The sequence below is a fragment of the Orcinus orca genome, chromosome 15, assembly GCF_937001465.1.
Source record: "Orcinus orca chromosome 15, mOrcOrc1.1, whole genome shotgun sequence".
NCBI lineage: Eukaryota > Metazoa > Chordata > Mammalia > Artiodactyla > Delphinidae > Orcinus > Orcinus orca.
This window is the reverse complement of record NC_064573.1, coordinates 54,745,782-54,759,836: the sequence shown is the minus strand read 5'-3', so window position 1 is coordinate 54,759,836 and position 14,055 is coordinate 54,745,782. Positions and strand designations below refer to the sequence as shown.

The 14,055-nt window shown below is 44.1% G+C and overlaps 1 protein-coding gene across 5 annotated transcripts in view; it reads left to right on the top strand.

The window, feature by feature from the left end:
* Positions 1-14,055, top strand: part of LPIN2 (lipin 2) — a 105,344-nt gene that overhangs the window by 64,031 nt on the left and 27,258 nt on the right. For all 5 annotated transcript variants that reach the window (XR_004486569.2, XM_049698306.1, XM_033439346.2 and 2 more), the window contains exons 2-4: positions 1,641-1,841; positions 9,727-9,822; positions 12,062-12,363. Coding sequence is in view for 4 of the 5 variants with exons in the window: in XM_033439349.2 (XP_033295240.1) it covers positions 1,641-1,841; positions 9,727-9,822; positions 12,062-12,363 (599 nt within the window). In the remaining variant the exon portion in view is untranslated. The remainder of the gene's footprint in view (positions 1-1,640; positions 1,842-9,726; positions 9,823-12,061; positions 12,364-14,055) is intronic.

Here is a 14,055-nt window from a genome sequence, read left to right as displayed (position 1 = left end):
TTAATTTGGCCTTACTATAGAGTTCAGATCAATTATTGTAGACCTGAAATCATACCAGCTTGTAGCTGTTTTAGAATTTGCCTCATAAAGGACGCCTGCCGCTGTATCCTGCTGTTTATTGGTACGTTTTGCAGCTGGCTTACATCCTCAAAGCCAGCTCCTTCTGTAAGTGCGTTTTGGAGCCTTGGTAGCATTAGCTTTAAAATATTCAAAACGTTTTCCAGGGTAAAGTTATTGTGGCTCTGCTCCATGGCATTAAACTGATGGGCCTTGATTACTGGGTACAAGAGCAGGAAATCCGGGCACTGCCCGTGGGTGCTGGCTCTCCTGTGAAGAGCGGTGGGTTTTTCTGCAGCAGGGGTGCTGGCAGGTCCCTGGGTTGTCCCGTGGATGGCATTCTTCTAGTTCAGCTTTGGACTTAACTGACAGCGTAGAATGTGCTCTCTGGGGACTTTTCTGAGCATGTAACTTTGAACTCCAGGTAGCTCAAAGGCTTTTGATCTGGGTTTAGAAAGACAGCCGTGCTTATGGTGAATACCCTGCAGAATAGGCTGTCGGGTCTCTGGTTGGGTGGAAGTTGGCTTCCGGATGAGCAGAGCTGTGGGGGGTCTCTGGTTCCATCTGCATCCCTCCTGTCCTCAGGAGAATGAGTTGTGCTCAGTTGTGCTTTAACACTCTGCCAGGAGAGCCAGTGTCTAATGAGAGAACTGTGGTCGTATGGATAACTGGGAATAAAATTTGACAGCCCTAGGACTAAAGTGTGGCTATTTTTTCCTAACGGATGAAGAGTTGGGGGCACAGCCCCCCATCCTGTGGCTAGATGAAGCGTGTGGTGGCCCTGCGCCCCGGTCGGGTACCCTTGCCGCCTTGTTGACCCTTTCTGGAGGACCCTTTACAGTCTGGTGATCCTGATTTGAATAGTGCATTGCAGTTAAGGTCCAAGATTAAACCCTTTTCTGTGCTTTGAACTTTGTGGGACGTGAATATATGTCCTAGTGAGTTGTGTTGAAGCACTGAAGGGATTTTCCTTCAAAGTACTGTTATAAATTGGTCAGACCCGGCCTAGCTCACCAGTTTGTTTGTTTAATCTAGCGTGTCTCTGAACCATAGTCGATTAATTCCGTAGAAAACCCATCTCTCACTTACCTTCCAACAGGAGCTGCGTGATTTCAGGTTCCTCTTGGGGGTGATGGGGTGATCTTCAGTCACTTCTCTGCTTAGCTGCTTGGTCGGAGTGGATGCACTTTCCCCAGGTCCCCAGTTGTCTTGGGCAGGAGGGCCGTGTGGCAGTCGGGGCTCTTTGGGGGTCTCTGTGGGTTCTGAACTTTGGGGGGAACGCCTAGTGGCAGCAGGCCCGATCTGCGATGCTGGAAAGGGAAAGGGGACTTCTGCATGCCCGGCTGGGCTGCCTGTCAGCAGCAAGGCGGATGGACGGACGGTGTGGGGCTGCCGACACGTGGAAGTGTGGAGCGGCCGCATCAGCCTGAGTCGCAGGGGCCCAGCGTGTGCAGGGCTAATCACAGTCTGGAGTACGGACGAGCCATGTAGTTTTAGGCCCTGCGGTCTTTTCTCTGTCGCTGTCATTAGACCCACAAACTCAGCGTTAACATCTCATCCGCTTTTTTTCTTGTCTTTTATAGTCTCAAACCATGAATTACGTGGGGCAGCTGGCCGGGCAGGTGATTGTCACTGTGAAGGAGCTCTACAAGGGCATTAACCAGGCCACACTGTCCGGCTGCATCGATGTCGTGGTGGTGCGGCAGCAGGACGGCTCCTACCAGTGCTCGCCCTTCCACGTGCGCTTCGGGAAGCTGGGCGTCCTGCGGTCCAAAGAGAAAGTGGTGAGTGCGGGCCTCCTGTCCTCCAGGAGGATGAGACGCCGGGGGTGGGGGTGGGGCAGAATAAACCGTTCCTGTGAGCTCTCGGGACCTCTGTGTGTGTGTTTCTGTTTTGAAAACCTATATGCTTTTGAAGACAGCGGTATGGGAAGTCCGTCATTAGTACTGTTTTTGAAGTTGCTTCTAAATTCAAAAAGCCCTATTACAGGAAGTCTAGGGGGAAAAAGAGGTGAACATCATCTTAATAATCCTATATGTTGCAACTCAGAAAATCAAAACAGAAACTAGAATTGTAAATGGGGAAATCAGGTGTATTTAGAAAAAGTTCCTCTACCTTTTACAGCACTTTAAAATATTTAATGTAATGCCTTCAGACCAGTTGTGAATGGAATAGATAGGCATGCTCAAGAGTACCTGTGTCTAAATGAAATACATTAATGCCAAATTTGTGCGTTTATTTTGACAAAGCTGTAAAATCTTACTTGTAATCTAAAGTTTATTGTAAACACCAGGACTTTTTCCCAAATCTGACTGAAATGAAAATCCACAGGCTTTTATTTATTTCAGGGAAGATTCTTTCAGAAAGAAGGTATTTGTGTTGGGTTTTTTTTTGTTTTTTTTTACATCCTCTTTCCTTCAGGTTATGGAGCACTTGGAAAGTCTGTTAGTATATCTGATCTGATATCAATCATGTTAGAAAAAGCTGAGCTAACAGTAAACTTCGCGGGTACATAGTAGTATTTTTCTTTCTACTCCTGTCCCACAGTATCTACTTAAGCAGCATAAGGAGATGTTATCAGGATTTTCAAGCGCAGTGAAAGAATCCACACCGTTTTGTAGCACAGAAGTATGTGTTAGAGGACCATTGTCCTAAGTTGAAAACATCTGTTTTCAGATTTCAGCTAATAACAGCTGATCCTATTCTTTTTTTTTTGGCTGCGTTGGGCCTTCGGTGCTGTGCGCGCGCTTTCTCTAGTTGCAGCGAGCGGGGGCTATTCTTCGTTGCAGTGTGCAGGCTTCTCATTGCGATGGCTTCTCTTACTGCGGAGCACAGACTCTAGGTGCGCAGGCTTCAGTAGTTGTGGCGCGCAGGCTCTAGAGCGCAGACTCAGTAGTTCTGGCGCACGGGCTTAGTTGCTCCACGGCATGTGGGATCTTCCCAGACCAGCGCTCGAACCTGTGTCCCCTGCATTGGCAGGCAGATTCTTAACCACCGGGCCACCAGGGAAGTCCCTGATCTTATTCTTTAAAATAGAAATTTCCCTCTATTTTAATTGAACTTATGTTATTTTGAAAGTGACTGGAGAGCCATGTTTCAGGGTGGCAGGGCTTGTGTGGTCTGTTCTCTGTTCAGAGTCGCTTCGGAAACCAAAAGCCGTGGTGATGTACTGAGTGAGTTGGAAACTTTCCATTGCAAAACAGTGTTCAGCCACAGTTTAGCTTCTCCAGAATTTTTTCTTTCTTCTGGTAACACTAACGTGTAGTACTTTAGACCGTATCTGCTTTGGAAGCATCAGCAACAAACTGTTTATGCACTGAAACGTCCCATTAATTGTGCCAGGATCTATTTGTAAAATGGCTTACAAGCCTTCCCCACCCCGCCGCCCCTTTCCCATCTATGATCTGGGTTTTTGATCAGCAGATTGGATAAGTCTTCTGGCCTTCAAACTGGAACCCGTAGGCTGATGTATATAAGCATTTGTGCATCTGTAAATGCGACTGGGCAGATAAGAGCTCTCTTTCTGCATGCTGTATGCTTCTAATTAAGAAAGTACACAGCTTCTGTATGAGGCTACACAAATCATTGTGCTCAATATCTTGTCAAACCCTTAACTTTTAGTAGAAGTCTATCCAGTGAGACCCAGGAAAAGAGAAAAGTTCTTTCCCTTGGTAGCCCAGAGGCCCAGAGGATGTATTTGGGAGGAAATTTGGCTATTTGAACCAAAGCGTAGCATTCCTGTGACAGTAAAACCAAAACCATGTCTGTCTGCCCTGAGACACTCTGGCAGTTTGGATGAACGGTTGGTGTTATTTTAGGTCATTCTGGATTAGGGAAAGCTGTCCATTGACTTTAAATTAAGAACCCAGTTTTCAAATATGGGGACACCTATGAAGTGGACTTGAAATCATAACCACCTTAAAACCTCTGGTTAGAAAGATGCAATATAATAATTTTCCCACTGCCATTGCTATGTTCTTGTTTGATAGAGCACAATACTCCCTGTATATTTCATAACTCAGGAGTTGAATTTCAGAAGGTAAACCTGCACTTGATATTTTTAGATATTAATTTTGTTGATTTAACACAACTGATGATTTAATTACTTATCAAAGTTAAATAACCCAGTGTATTAGGACAGTTTCCATTGTGGATGACAGAAATCCACCTCACACTAGCTTAGGCAAAAAAGGAATTAAATTGGCTTGTGGAAGTAAAGTACGCGGGTGTTTGAACGAGTCAGGGCTTTACTTAGAGCCTCTGAAGGTGTTGACAGGACTGTCTCCCCTCACCTCTCAGCTCTGCTTCCTTTTGTGTCTGTCTGTCTCATGCAAGATGGCTGCCAGTATCTTCAGGCTGACTTCCACTGACTTCCCAGAGGGAAGACAGCGTCTCCTGCCTACAGAAGGACCAGTGTTAGCCGCCCTGTCAGCCTGGGGTCGCGTGTCTCGGGAACTAGTCACTGTAGGTGGGGGTGGAATATACTGACTGGCCTGGCTTGGGCAGCAGCCCCACTGCCACTCTCTGCAGCTGCACCGGAAATAGATGGTCTGGAATAGAGGAGACTAGATCCCCAAAGGAGACCAGAGACATTCTTACCCAAAGGATGGCCTGCCAAGACGAGTGTCTGCTACAGCCAGCATTTCTCAAAATCAGTTCTGTTTCAACATCTGTCACATATGTTGAGCAAGATTAAGGCACAGTGTAGGAAGTATGACTATATGGAAATGAGTGTTTTAGAAACCAGTTTACCAGAAGTAGTAACATCAAAATGAGTGTCCTCTTTACAGTCGTCACCTCGGGAAGCATTTATTCCAGCTTGGTGCCATCTCAGAATATTTTTAGTGTTTTTCCTTTGTGACCTAAAGAACTCATGGCATACACATTCCTTTAAGTACGCTCCGTATTGGCACAATTTGATATTAGGTTTAATTTTTGGAGAGAACCAAACTCCATTTAGAGTCAAATCAAGAGACTAAAGTAGTCGTATTAAGAAATGTCGTATTTGATCCCTAAAAACACGGGCTATAAATATAAACCAAAGGGTTAACTTTTCTAAAATAGTTTTAAAACAGACTTTGAATTTGCATCTTAAAGAAGCGTCATTCCGTTTTCCCAGCTACATTAGATAAATGGGTAACCTGCAGAGGTGAAAATTTTGAAGGACGATATTAGTTTGAATCTTTTATTTCTTATTAAAGATAAAATAACTTTAAATATTTCATTTGTACTGTTTAACTTTAAAATTTTATATAACAGCAAGTCAACGAACATGGCTATTTAAATTATTTTATATGTCTAACTTCTAGTTGAAAAAATGTAATTAAGTCATCCTGAGAAACTTGAAACCTGGCATTACAGAGTGAATTTAGTTTTTCCCTATCTTCTTGCCTATAGTCCAGAAAAAAAATTTTTTTCATTACTTTTTCTGTTCCCACATAACTTTTTCAGTTAGAAACATTCTTCCTATGATTGTGGAAGAAGCTGCTATTATTACAGCTGCTTTAGAAACCTTAGATGACGCGAGATGCTATGTGACTTCAACTAGTTTATTATGAAGAAAAAGCTTAAACACTTATCTGAAAGCGTGTTTTTCTTCAGCCTGGGAATTTCTGGCAGTACTTTGTTTTAGAAGAGTTAGGAGTTCATGCCATACGCAACTTTTTTAGCAGTAAATGTTCCCAGTAATAGAAAGCACTAAGAAGGCTGGCTGGGATATGAGTTAGGGTTAGTGTTTGTCCTATGGAAACTGCTTCATGCAGCCCTTTCTTTTAAAAAGTAGAAGAAAAATGAGTTTTTTGTAAAATAATCATTTTATTAACATTTCTGAAATTACATAGGGATTTTTTAGTATAGGATTTTAAACTTATTTTGTATTCAATTCTTAGTTGCCTGTTTTTCTGATTTCCTTTTATAGTGTTATCCTTTTTTTTTTTTACAGCTTTATTTTATAATTAACACACAATAAACTGCACATATTCAAAGGATATATTTGGTAAGTTTAAACATGTGTGTGCACCCATGAAACCATCACCACCATCAAGATACGGAGTGTTTCGTTGTCCTGTCTTCTTAGTCTCCTCCACTCCGTGACAGTTCCTCAGTCTTTGTTTTTTACGATTTTCACATTTTTTTAGCTTATGTTAATTTTAGATGTACAGACAAATTGCAAATGCAGTTTTAAAAGTTTCCATAATCCTTCACCCAACCTCTTCCCCTAATGTTCACGTTTCACGAAACCATAGTTACAATTATCAGAACTGGGAAATTAACATCAGTATAAACCATTAGCAAAAGACCTTATTACGATTTCACCAGTTTTTCCACTACTGTCTTCTGTTTCGGGATCCCGTGTTGCTCTCACCCTGTCTTCTCTGACATATGACCTTGACTTCTGTCAAGGTCTTTCCATATGACCTTGACTTCTGAAGAGTACAGCACAGTTACAGTGTAGATTGTCCCTCAGTGTGAATTTGTCCGGTGTTTTCTCCTTTTGGTGAGAATAACGCCGCGCGGGGGTGTGCCCTTCCTGGTGCCTCCGCTGAGGAGCCCCGCCCTGCCGCTGTCTCCTTACTGGTGATGTTAACTCTGACCACTTGCTGAATGGTGTCTGCGAGGTTTCTTGGCTGTGAGTTTACCTGTGGGAAGAAGCTTTGAGACTGTGCGCATACCGTTTTTTGTCGTGCTTCCACCATGAATTTTAGCTTTTACACGGTGGACTTTGCAGCAGCTATTGCTGTGGTGTTTCCCGAATGGTGACTTTCTATTTCCATTCTTCCTGCTCCAATTATTAATTGAAATTGTACTTTGTCGAAGAGCTTTTCTTCTCTTATCTACTTAATTATTCAGTTATCTAATTAGATCAGTATGGACTCATGGATATTAATTTTACCCTGTGGGTTATAGTCATTATTTCTGTAGTTGCTAAGATTGTCCCAGATTTGGCTGTTGGATGCCCCTTCCAGTTGAGTCCTTTCGAAACACTCCCATCATTTTTTGAGCACTCCTTACTCTCTGGCACCATAAGATATTCCAGGAGACTCTACTTCCCCTGCCTCGGCCCCAGAATTATTTTTATTTCTCCAAGGAGCCTTGGTTCCTGTTACTGGAGAACAGTACCTGGAAACAAAGACGTGGTCACTGGGTGTGCTCATTAGCCTGAGGTATAATTGCCTGTAGGCCCTCTCAGCCCCCAGAGCTAGAAAGTCCATGTATGTATATACATACACGTGCCCACACCTGCATCTGCGTCCGTCTGTGAAAATCGGGAGTTCACAGTGATTCCTCCCTCTCCAGCCGATCGCCACAGGGTTCTTCCTCGTCTCCATATTTGTAGCTTCTTTCTCTGACGGTGAGAAACATGCTTCTCATTATCTACAGTATATTTACGTATTTGTTCAGTACTAGAATACACATAAAGTAGTTTCAGAATTGCTGACCCATGTCTGTGATTAAAAAAAAATTACTAACTACAGTACAGTATTTGTTCATAGTTCTTTTTGTCTTCGGACTTAGAATTCTGTAGTCAACATACCGTTTTTCAAAGTTACTTAGTTTTCTTCTTCTTCCCTTCAGTGTGGTTATGTTATTCATACGTAGAATTTTCAAAACAAGCATTGACAGCATATGTCAACTAATATTTTTTAATATGATGTTACTTATCCCATCATTCCGTGGCTCCTGGGAAGATGGAGCTGCCTTCCATGACTGGACGTGAACCAGGGCTCAGTCTCTGGTCAGAAGCGGTCGTTGGTCTTCCTTGGGACACACCCAGCAGACTCTACAGTTGTTCGCACCACGAGGGCCATGCAGAGCTAAGGACACTGAGGTTATGGACTGTTCTACTTCTGTCTATATTATGCCTTTGTGTGTTCATCTTTATATCCCCTGAACAGTCTAAAACCAGAGTTTACAAGTTATCCGTAAGAGTTTTGAAAGTTGGTATTTATTTTTGTAAAATATTTAAGAGTATTTATTCACAGCTTACAGATAAGGAGTTACATTATTTTTAAGTGATATGGTAGTACCTGATATATATATATGTGTATGTGTATATATATATGTATATATGTGTGTGTGTGTGTGTGTATAAAAACAAGCATTCCTCACTTTGCATAGTAGTACAGACCATAAAAATGGGCAAGCTGAAACCCTGCAAAAGGAAGCTTAGTCGATGAGGGAAATTAGGATTCTTCCACGACCTCTGTAAGCTTTGGTCAGAACTTTTAAAAACTCCTACTGTCAGTTATAAATATATAAGAAAATGAAAAATAGTAAAATAGTGTTTGGTGCACTGCAATTTAAAACATTAGAAACAATGAGAACTAAATTTCTTTGTAAAAAACTCGTCAGGAGTAGTTTGAACAGGGCTTACCTTCTTGATGTAACACGCTATGGAACAAGCATCTTTTCTTTGTCTTGGTAAATTGTCCTACTCCTTTCTAAGTCTACATCAGCTTCTAGCTTTTCATCCTTTGAAATTCCCATGTCATGAAGTATCTCTGGGAGTTGCTTCGACCTGCAGGTTTCTGCCTGTGTCCCTTCCTGTGGGTCTTCATCCTTTTGTCTCAGCCGTGTTCCTCCTTTCTGGTATAAACTCACCTCCAGGTTCCTCTGGCAGCTCATCCTGAGTCTCCTGTTCGCAAGGTCGGCTCTTTCTTCTGTAACTGCTGATGTTCAGTTTGATTTTACTTCCAGCACTAGTACTGTTTGTTTGTTTACTGCTCTCTGATCTCGGCCAGTTGCCTCTTTCAATTATCCATTTTATAAAATGTCAACTGGCTTTATCACTGGGAGACCAGGAGGCAACACAACCACATGCTTTGCCGCCTGTGCCTGAGCTCAGTAACAGATGTGCTGGGACTGGTCACCGACAGACTTTGAAAAAGTGACGTGATGAGTTACTGATCGTGATGGGCGTCTCTTATGTACGTGCAGTCGCTCTTCTGTATCCATGGGTTCTGCATCCAAGGATTCACCCCACCTCGGATCAAAAATATGTGGAAAAAAATTTTTCCAGGAAATTCCCAAAGCAAAACTTGAATTTGCTGCATGCTGGCAAGTATTTACATAACACTTATGTTGTGTTAGGTATTATAAGTAATCTAGAGATGATCTAAAGTACACAGGAGGATGTGTGGAGGTTATATGCAAATGCTACACCCTTTTATATGTAAGGGACTTGGGCATGAGTGGATTTGAGTATCTGAGGAGGGTCCTGGAGCCAACCCCCTGCGGACACCGCAGGACGGCTGTGGTGACCCGTGGATGGAAGAGCTGGTGGTGAAACGTGTGCCTCTCCTGCAGTTACGCAGTCAGCATACTGTGGTAACTGAGATTTCTGCTGATCTGAGCCTCGCACGGTGAGGCCTGGCTGTGCTGTAACCTCCAGAGGGGCTCAAGTGTGTGCTGACGATGACATTTCCCCCATTTTATGACGTTTGAGAAATTCAATATATTTTAAAAATTTGTCATGAAAGTAGGTGATGGAACGTTTACTTTCAGTCTGGTGGTGTAAGGGTGGGACGTGGGGCAGGAGGTGGGGTCTCTCTGGGGCTGTCACCCTGGGAGCCTCAGTACTGCGTTTGGCCTGAGAGCCCAGAATCTAGGCTTAGTGGAGCCTGAATGACAGACTCTTGACGCCAAGTCACACTTTGTTTCTCCTCGTAGATCGACATAGAAATCAATGGCGATGCAGTGGATCTTCACATGAAATTGGGTGACAACGGGGAGGCTTTCTTTGTGGAGGAGACCGAAGAGGAGTATGTAAGTCCTGGTGGGTCACATCCACTTCACACGTTGTGTCAGGCCCACGGTGCACATCCCAGAGCAGAACGTTTAGTTTTCATGGTGAGCTGTGTGGACGATTGTTGCTGGTTAGACAAGCTTTAGTTTTAGGTTGAAGAACTCGGCTGTCAGAAAGGAGCTGGAGGGGCAGGAAGTTTCCCCGCACGAGTTCCAGGCTGCAGGGTGTGCTGAAGGCCTTGGCACTTACCCCTCTTGTGAGCTTCCAGTGACTTGATTAAGTGGTGTCTGTACAGTTTACACCTTGGCCTGAATACACTCAGTTCCACCTGAATAATCACGGCGTATCTCTTCAGGCCGTGTCTGCGTGTGTACACGTGTGACCTTTAAATTTGGGAAACATGTTTTGCTGTTTTCGTTGGGGACATTACATCCCAAACCTTGACGAGTCAGGTGCATTAGTTTATTAAAGTCTCAAGAGATTTAAATTAATTGGCCTCTGCCCTTTATGAATGATTATTGCACGTTTGGCCTCTTTCAGCAAGAGAGCACGATTTGCCCCACTCCCCTCACGTATCCACTGATGTGAATGTTCCTGAGCTGTTCTTGATTGATTTAAAGTGGATCTTTATAAAACTTCTTACAAGGGGACTTCCCTGGGGGCGCAGTGGTTGAGAATCTGCCTGCCAGTGCAGGGGACACGGGTTCGATCCCTGGTCCGGGAAGGTCCCACATGCCGCGGAGCAACTAAGCCCGTGCGCCACAACTACCGAGCCTGCGCTCTAGAGCCCATGAGCCACAACTACTGAGCCTGCGTGCCGCAACTACTGAAGCCCGCGTGCCTAGAGACCGTGCTCCTCAACAAGAGAAGCTGCCGCATTGAGGAAGCCCGCGCACCGCAACTAGAGAAAGCCCACGTGCAGCAACAAAGACCCAACGCAGCCAAAACTAAATAAATAAAACAAATAAATTTTTTTTAAAAGTAAAAAAAAAAAAAAAGCAACTTCTTAGAAGGCATTGTTAATCTTTCATCATAAAGAATAAAATCTCAGCAAAAACAATAAGCTTCAAGTTGTTAAGGGCACGGAGCTACTTTTTTGGTTTTGAAGATGAACTGCCAGTTTGATGTCATAAATTCACAAAGAAAAGATAAACAATAGCAGAATGAGATTGTTTACCAGTTTTTACTTTAGCCTGGAAGCCAGCTGCGTCAGTACTGTTCTGTAAACAGCAAAGAAACAGTGTTTATGAAGGGGAACCTACCAGACCAATATTCTTCCTAGTATCTTAATTACTCGTTTTTATATTATGTTATTTGCATTTACTTGGCCTAGAGAAAAATTTTCCTCATCAGAGACAGAGGCAAAAGGCAGAATGAAACAGTAAGCGAGTTATCATAAGAGTAAAACACTTTTGATGTAACCTGTCGCACTGGTTAGGCTCCGAATAAATCAGCAGATGCGGTCAGTGAGAGGACTAGGTTCCTGAGAGCCTGTTGCCTGCTTCTCACATCAGTTCTCATGATTCCGTTTAAAACTATGCTTAGCAAGGTCAACCTGGAGAGTGTCAGCTTTCCAGCCTTTTTTTCCCTATTCCATGTATGACCAAGTTGACCAGATTTTCTTCAGTATAATGTGCTTTTCTTTACAAATTAAAAAATTTAATTCATTCAATAACCCTGGAATTACTGCTCTCTGCTACAGAGTATGAAGAAAAGTCCCTCTCTCCAGGGGTCACAGTTTAAAGGGGGATAAACATTACCCGAACCCACCTGACTTCCAGTTACTGACCTTTTGTTTCTCTCACTGTCGTCATTTAACTGTATGTCATCAGCACGCCTGCCAAGTCAGAGCTCTGGGTGGAACTTTGTCCTTTAACTAGCTGCACGGTAGTCCCTAGTGTGGGTGTACCACAGCGCCGTTCCCTGAACCGTGCTCGCGCCGATGGACATCGAGCTCATCCACCCCTGCAGCACGTGCATTGGCTGAGCTTCCGCGTGCTCCGTGCTGACTCGGCACGTCGATTCCTCCACTGCTCAGCGACGTGGACCCGCATGAGCTGACGCTAAGCCCTGCAGGGGGGTGGAGACCTATCTAGGTAGGGTGGGCAGTGCCTGAGCTCAGTGTGACATTCTTACCTTTGGGAACTAGGTAGGTGTTCTTTCTACCGCTGTGAAATTCAGATCCACCAAAAATGGTGGTGGTTCTGATGCACTGTACTGTGTCACTGACAACTTTTCTTTCTCCGTATTCTCTTGAAGGAAGAGCTTCCTGCTTACCTCGCCACCTCACCCATCCCTACTGAAGATCAGTTCTTTACAGATATTGACCCCCCTTTGGTGAAACCAGGTGGAAGTGAAAGACCATCACAGAGTTCAGACGTCTCCCACGTTCTGGAAACAGAGACAGTTTTCACCCCCAGTTCTGTGAAAAAGAAAAAACGAAGGAGGAAGAAATGCAAACAGGACAGTAAGAAGGACGAGCAGGCCGCTTCCCCTGCTGCAGAAGACGCCGTGGGTGTGGAGCTGAGCTCGGATGAAGGCGAGGCGGCCCAGTCGGCAAGGTAGGCTGGGGGTGGGGGGGTCTCCTTGCGCATGTGCTGTGGGCGGAGCTCGGCTGCAGCCGGTGCTGGTGCTTCTCCCCTGGGTCTGCAGTCTGAGGTTTGGACTTGTTTTTCCCCTGTTGGCAGTTTATCGCGGAATAAGTGGGAGAGGCATTTTCCTTTTTCCTTTTTGCAACTGTACAAAATGTGCTGTCAGACACCTTGCCATGGCACTAAAATATCGCTTGAAGCCGACTGGCATCGTGTCTCATTTTACCCAGTAAGTTTCCAAAAGCCAAGGAAATCATACGTCACATAGAAGATCTGAACCTAGTGCCTGGCGGGCAGATGGGACGCCGGGGGTGTTTCCCTACCCTGCTGTTGGTGCTCTTGTCTGTCTGTTCCTGAATTCAAGGTGGTGGTTTTGAGTTTATCATCAACATCCTAGTAAGCTGAGGGGGAAGGAGGGTTTTGTTTTTGTTTTGAAGTGAGAAATCTTGATCACTGTTATTTACCAGCTCAGTAGAAGAACTCAAAATAGATGACAGTTTTCAAGTCAGTGCTGTCTGGGGTTTAAAACATAACAGTTTGGGGTAAACTATGTACTTTTTCATTCAGTACTCGACTTTCATAAGACTCTCTTCCCCCGTTCCGCTGGGTGGCGGCCCCGGCGCTGGACGGACCATGGGTGTGGCAGCAGGGTGGTTCTTTCCCTTGGTGACTGCTGGACAAGTGATCCTGAATGTCCACACCCTGATTGAATTGGGGTGCAGGGAGGATGGCCTTATGCGGTCGACGCTGTCACTGTATGCTCTCACCTCGGCTGCTGGAAGGAGAGATCGTGCCCCCCTTGCTGGGAAGGTTACTGCTGTTCAGGTTCTCTTCATCATGGAGAAGAGGGGAGGTAACCAAACGTATACCAAGCATACACTCTACCTTGACGTCTAGTGTTTTATTTACCAAGCTTTTATTTTAAATAGTCAAGTCAAGAAAAAAACTTACTAATATGTTGTTGTTACAATTATGCTGTTAGTGAATAAGGTAGTAGAATAATGCCTTTTTGGCAAAACTGTTAACTTGTTTTCTAAAATTTTAAAATCTGGATTGTAAATCCCAGAACAGATTCCTACCTTTAATAATAATCTTTCATACGTGAAATTGTTTCCTACTCATCAGCTGTCACATGGTGATTCACTCCCCCCGCAATGAACGTATGAGACCTGGGTTTCTGTTCTGATCGAAGGCAGAATTCTTGTTAGAACCAGACAACAGGAGGCCGTAGTGGGACAGTACTTTAGACTCTGCAGAGCAGTGTAAACCATTTGTACATACAAAACTTTAGTCTGCAATAACAAATTTGTGTGCCTTTTTTTTTTTCAGAATCAAAACACTAGGTGGGAAGAGCTTAATTTTAAAAGTTCTGAACTCTACTTTTATATCACTGATTCCCAAAAGAATTTTAAGCTAATAAAGAAAAGTTCCACAGTTTCTTTTTTTTTTAATATATGTTTTTTTCTTATTCCTTCATTTATGGCCTCATTGGGTCTTTGTTGCCGTGCTCGGGCTTTCTCCAGTTGGCGGCGAGCAGGGGCTACTCTTCGTTGTGGTGCGCAAGCTTCTCATTGTGGTGACTTCTCGTTGCAGAGCACGGGCTGTAGACGCGCGGGCTTCAGTAGTTGTGGCTCGCAGGCTCTAGAGCACAGGTTCAGCAGC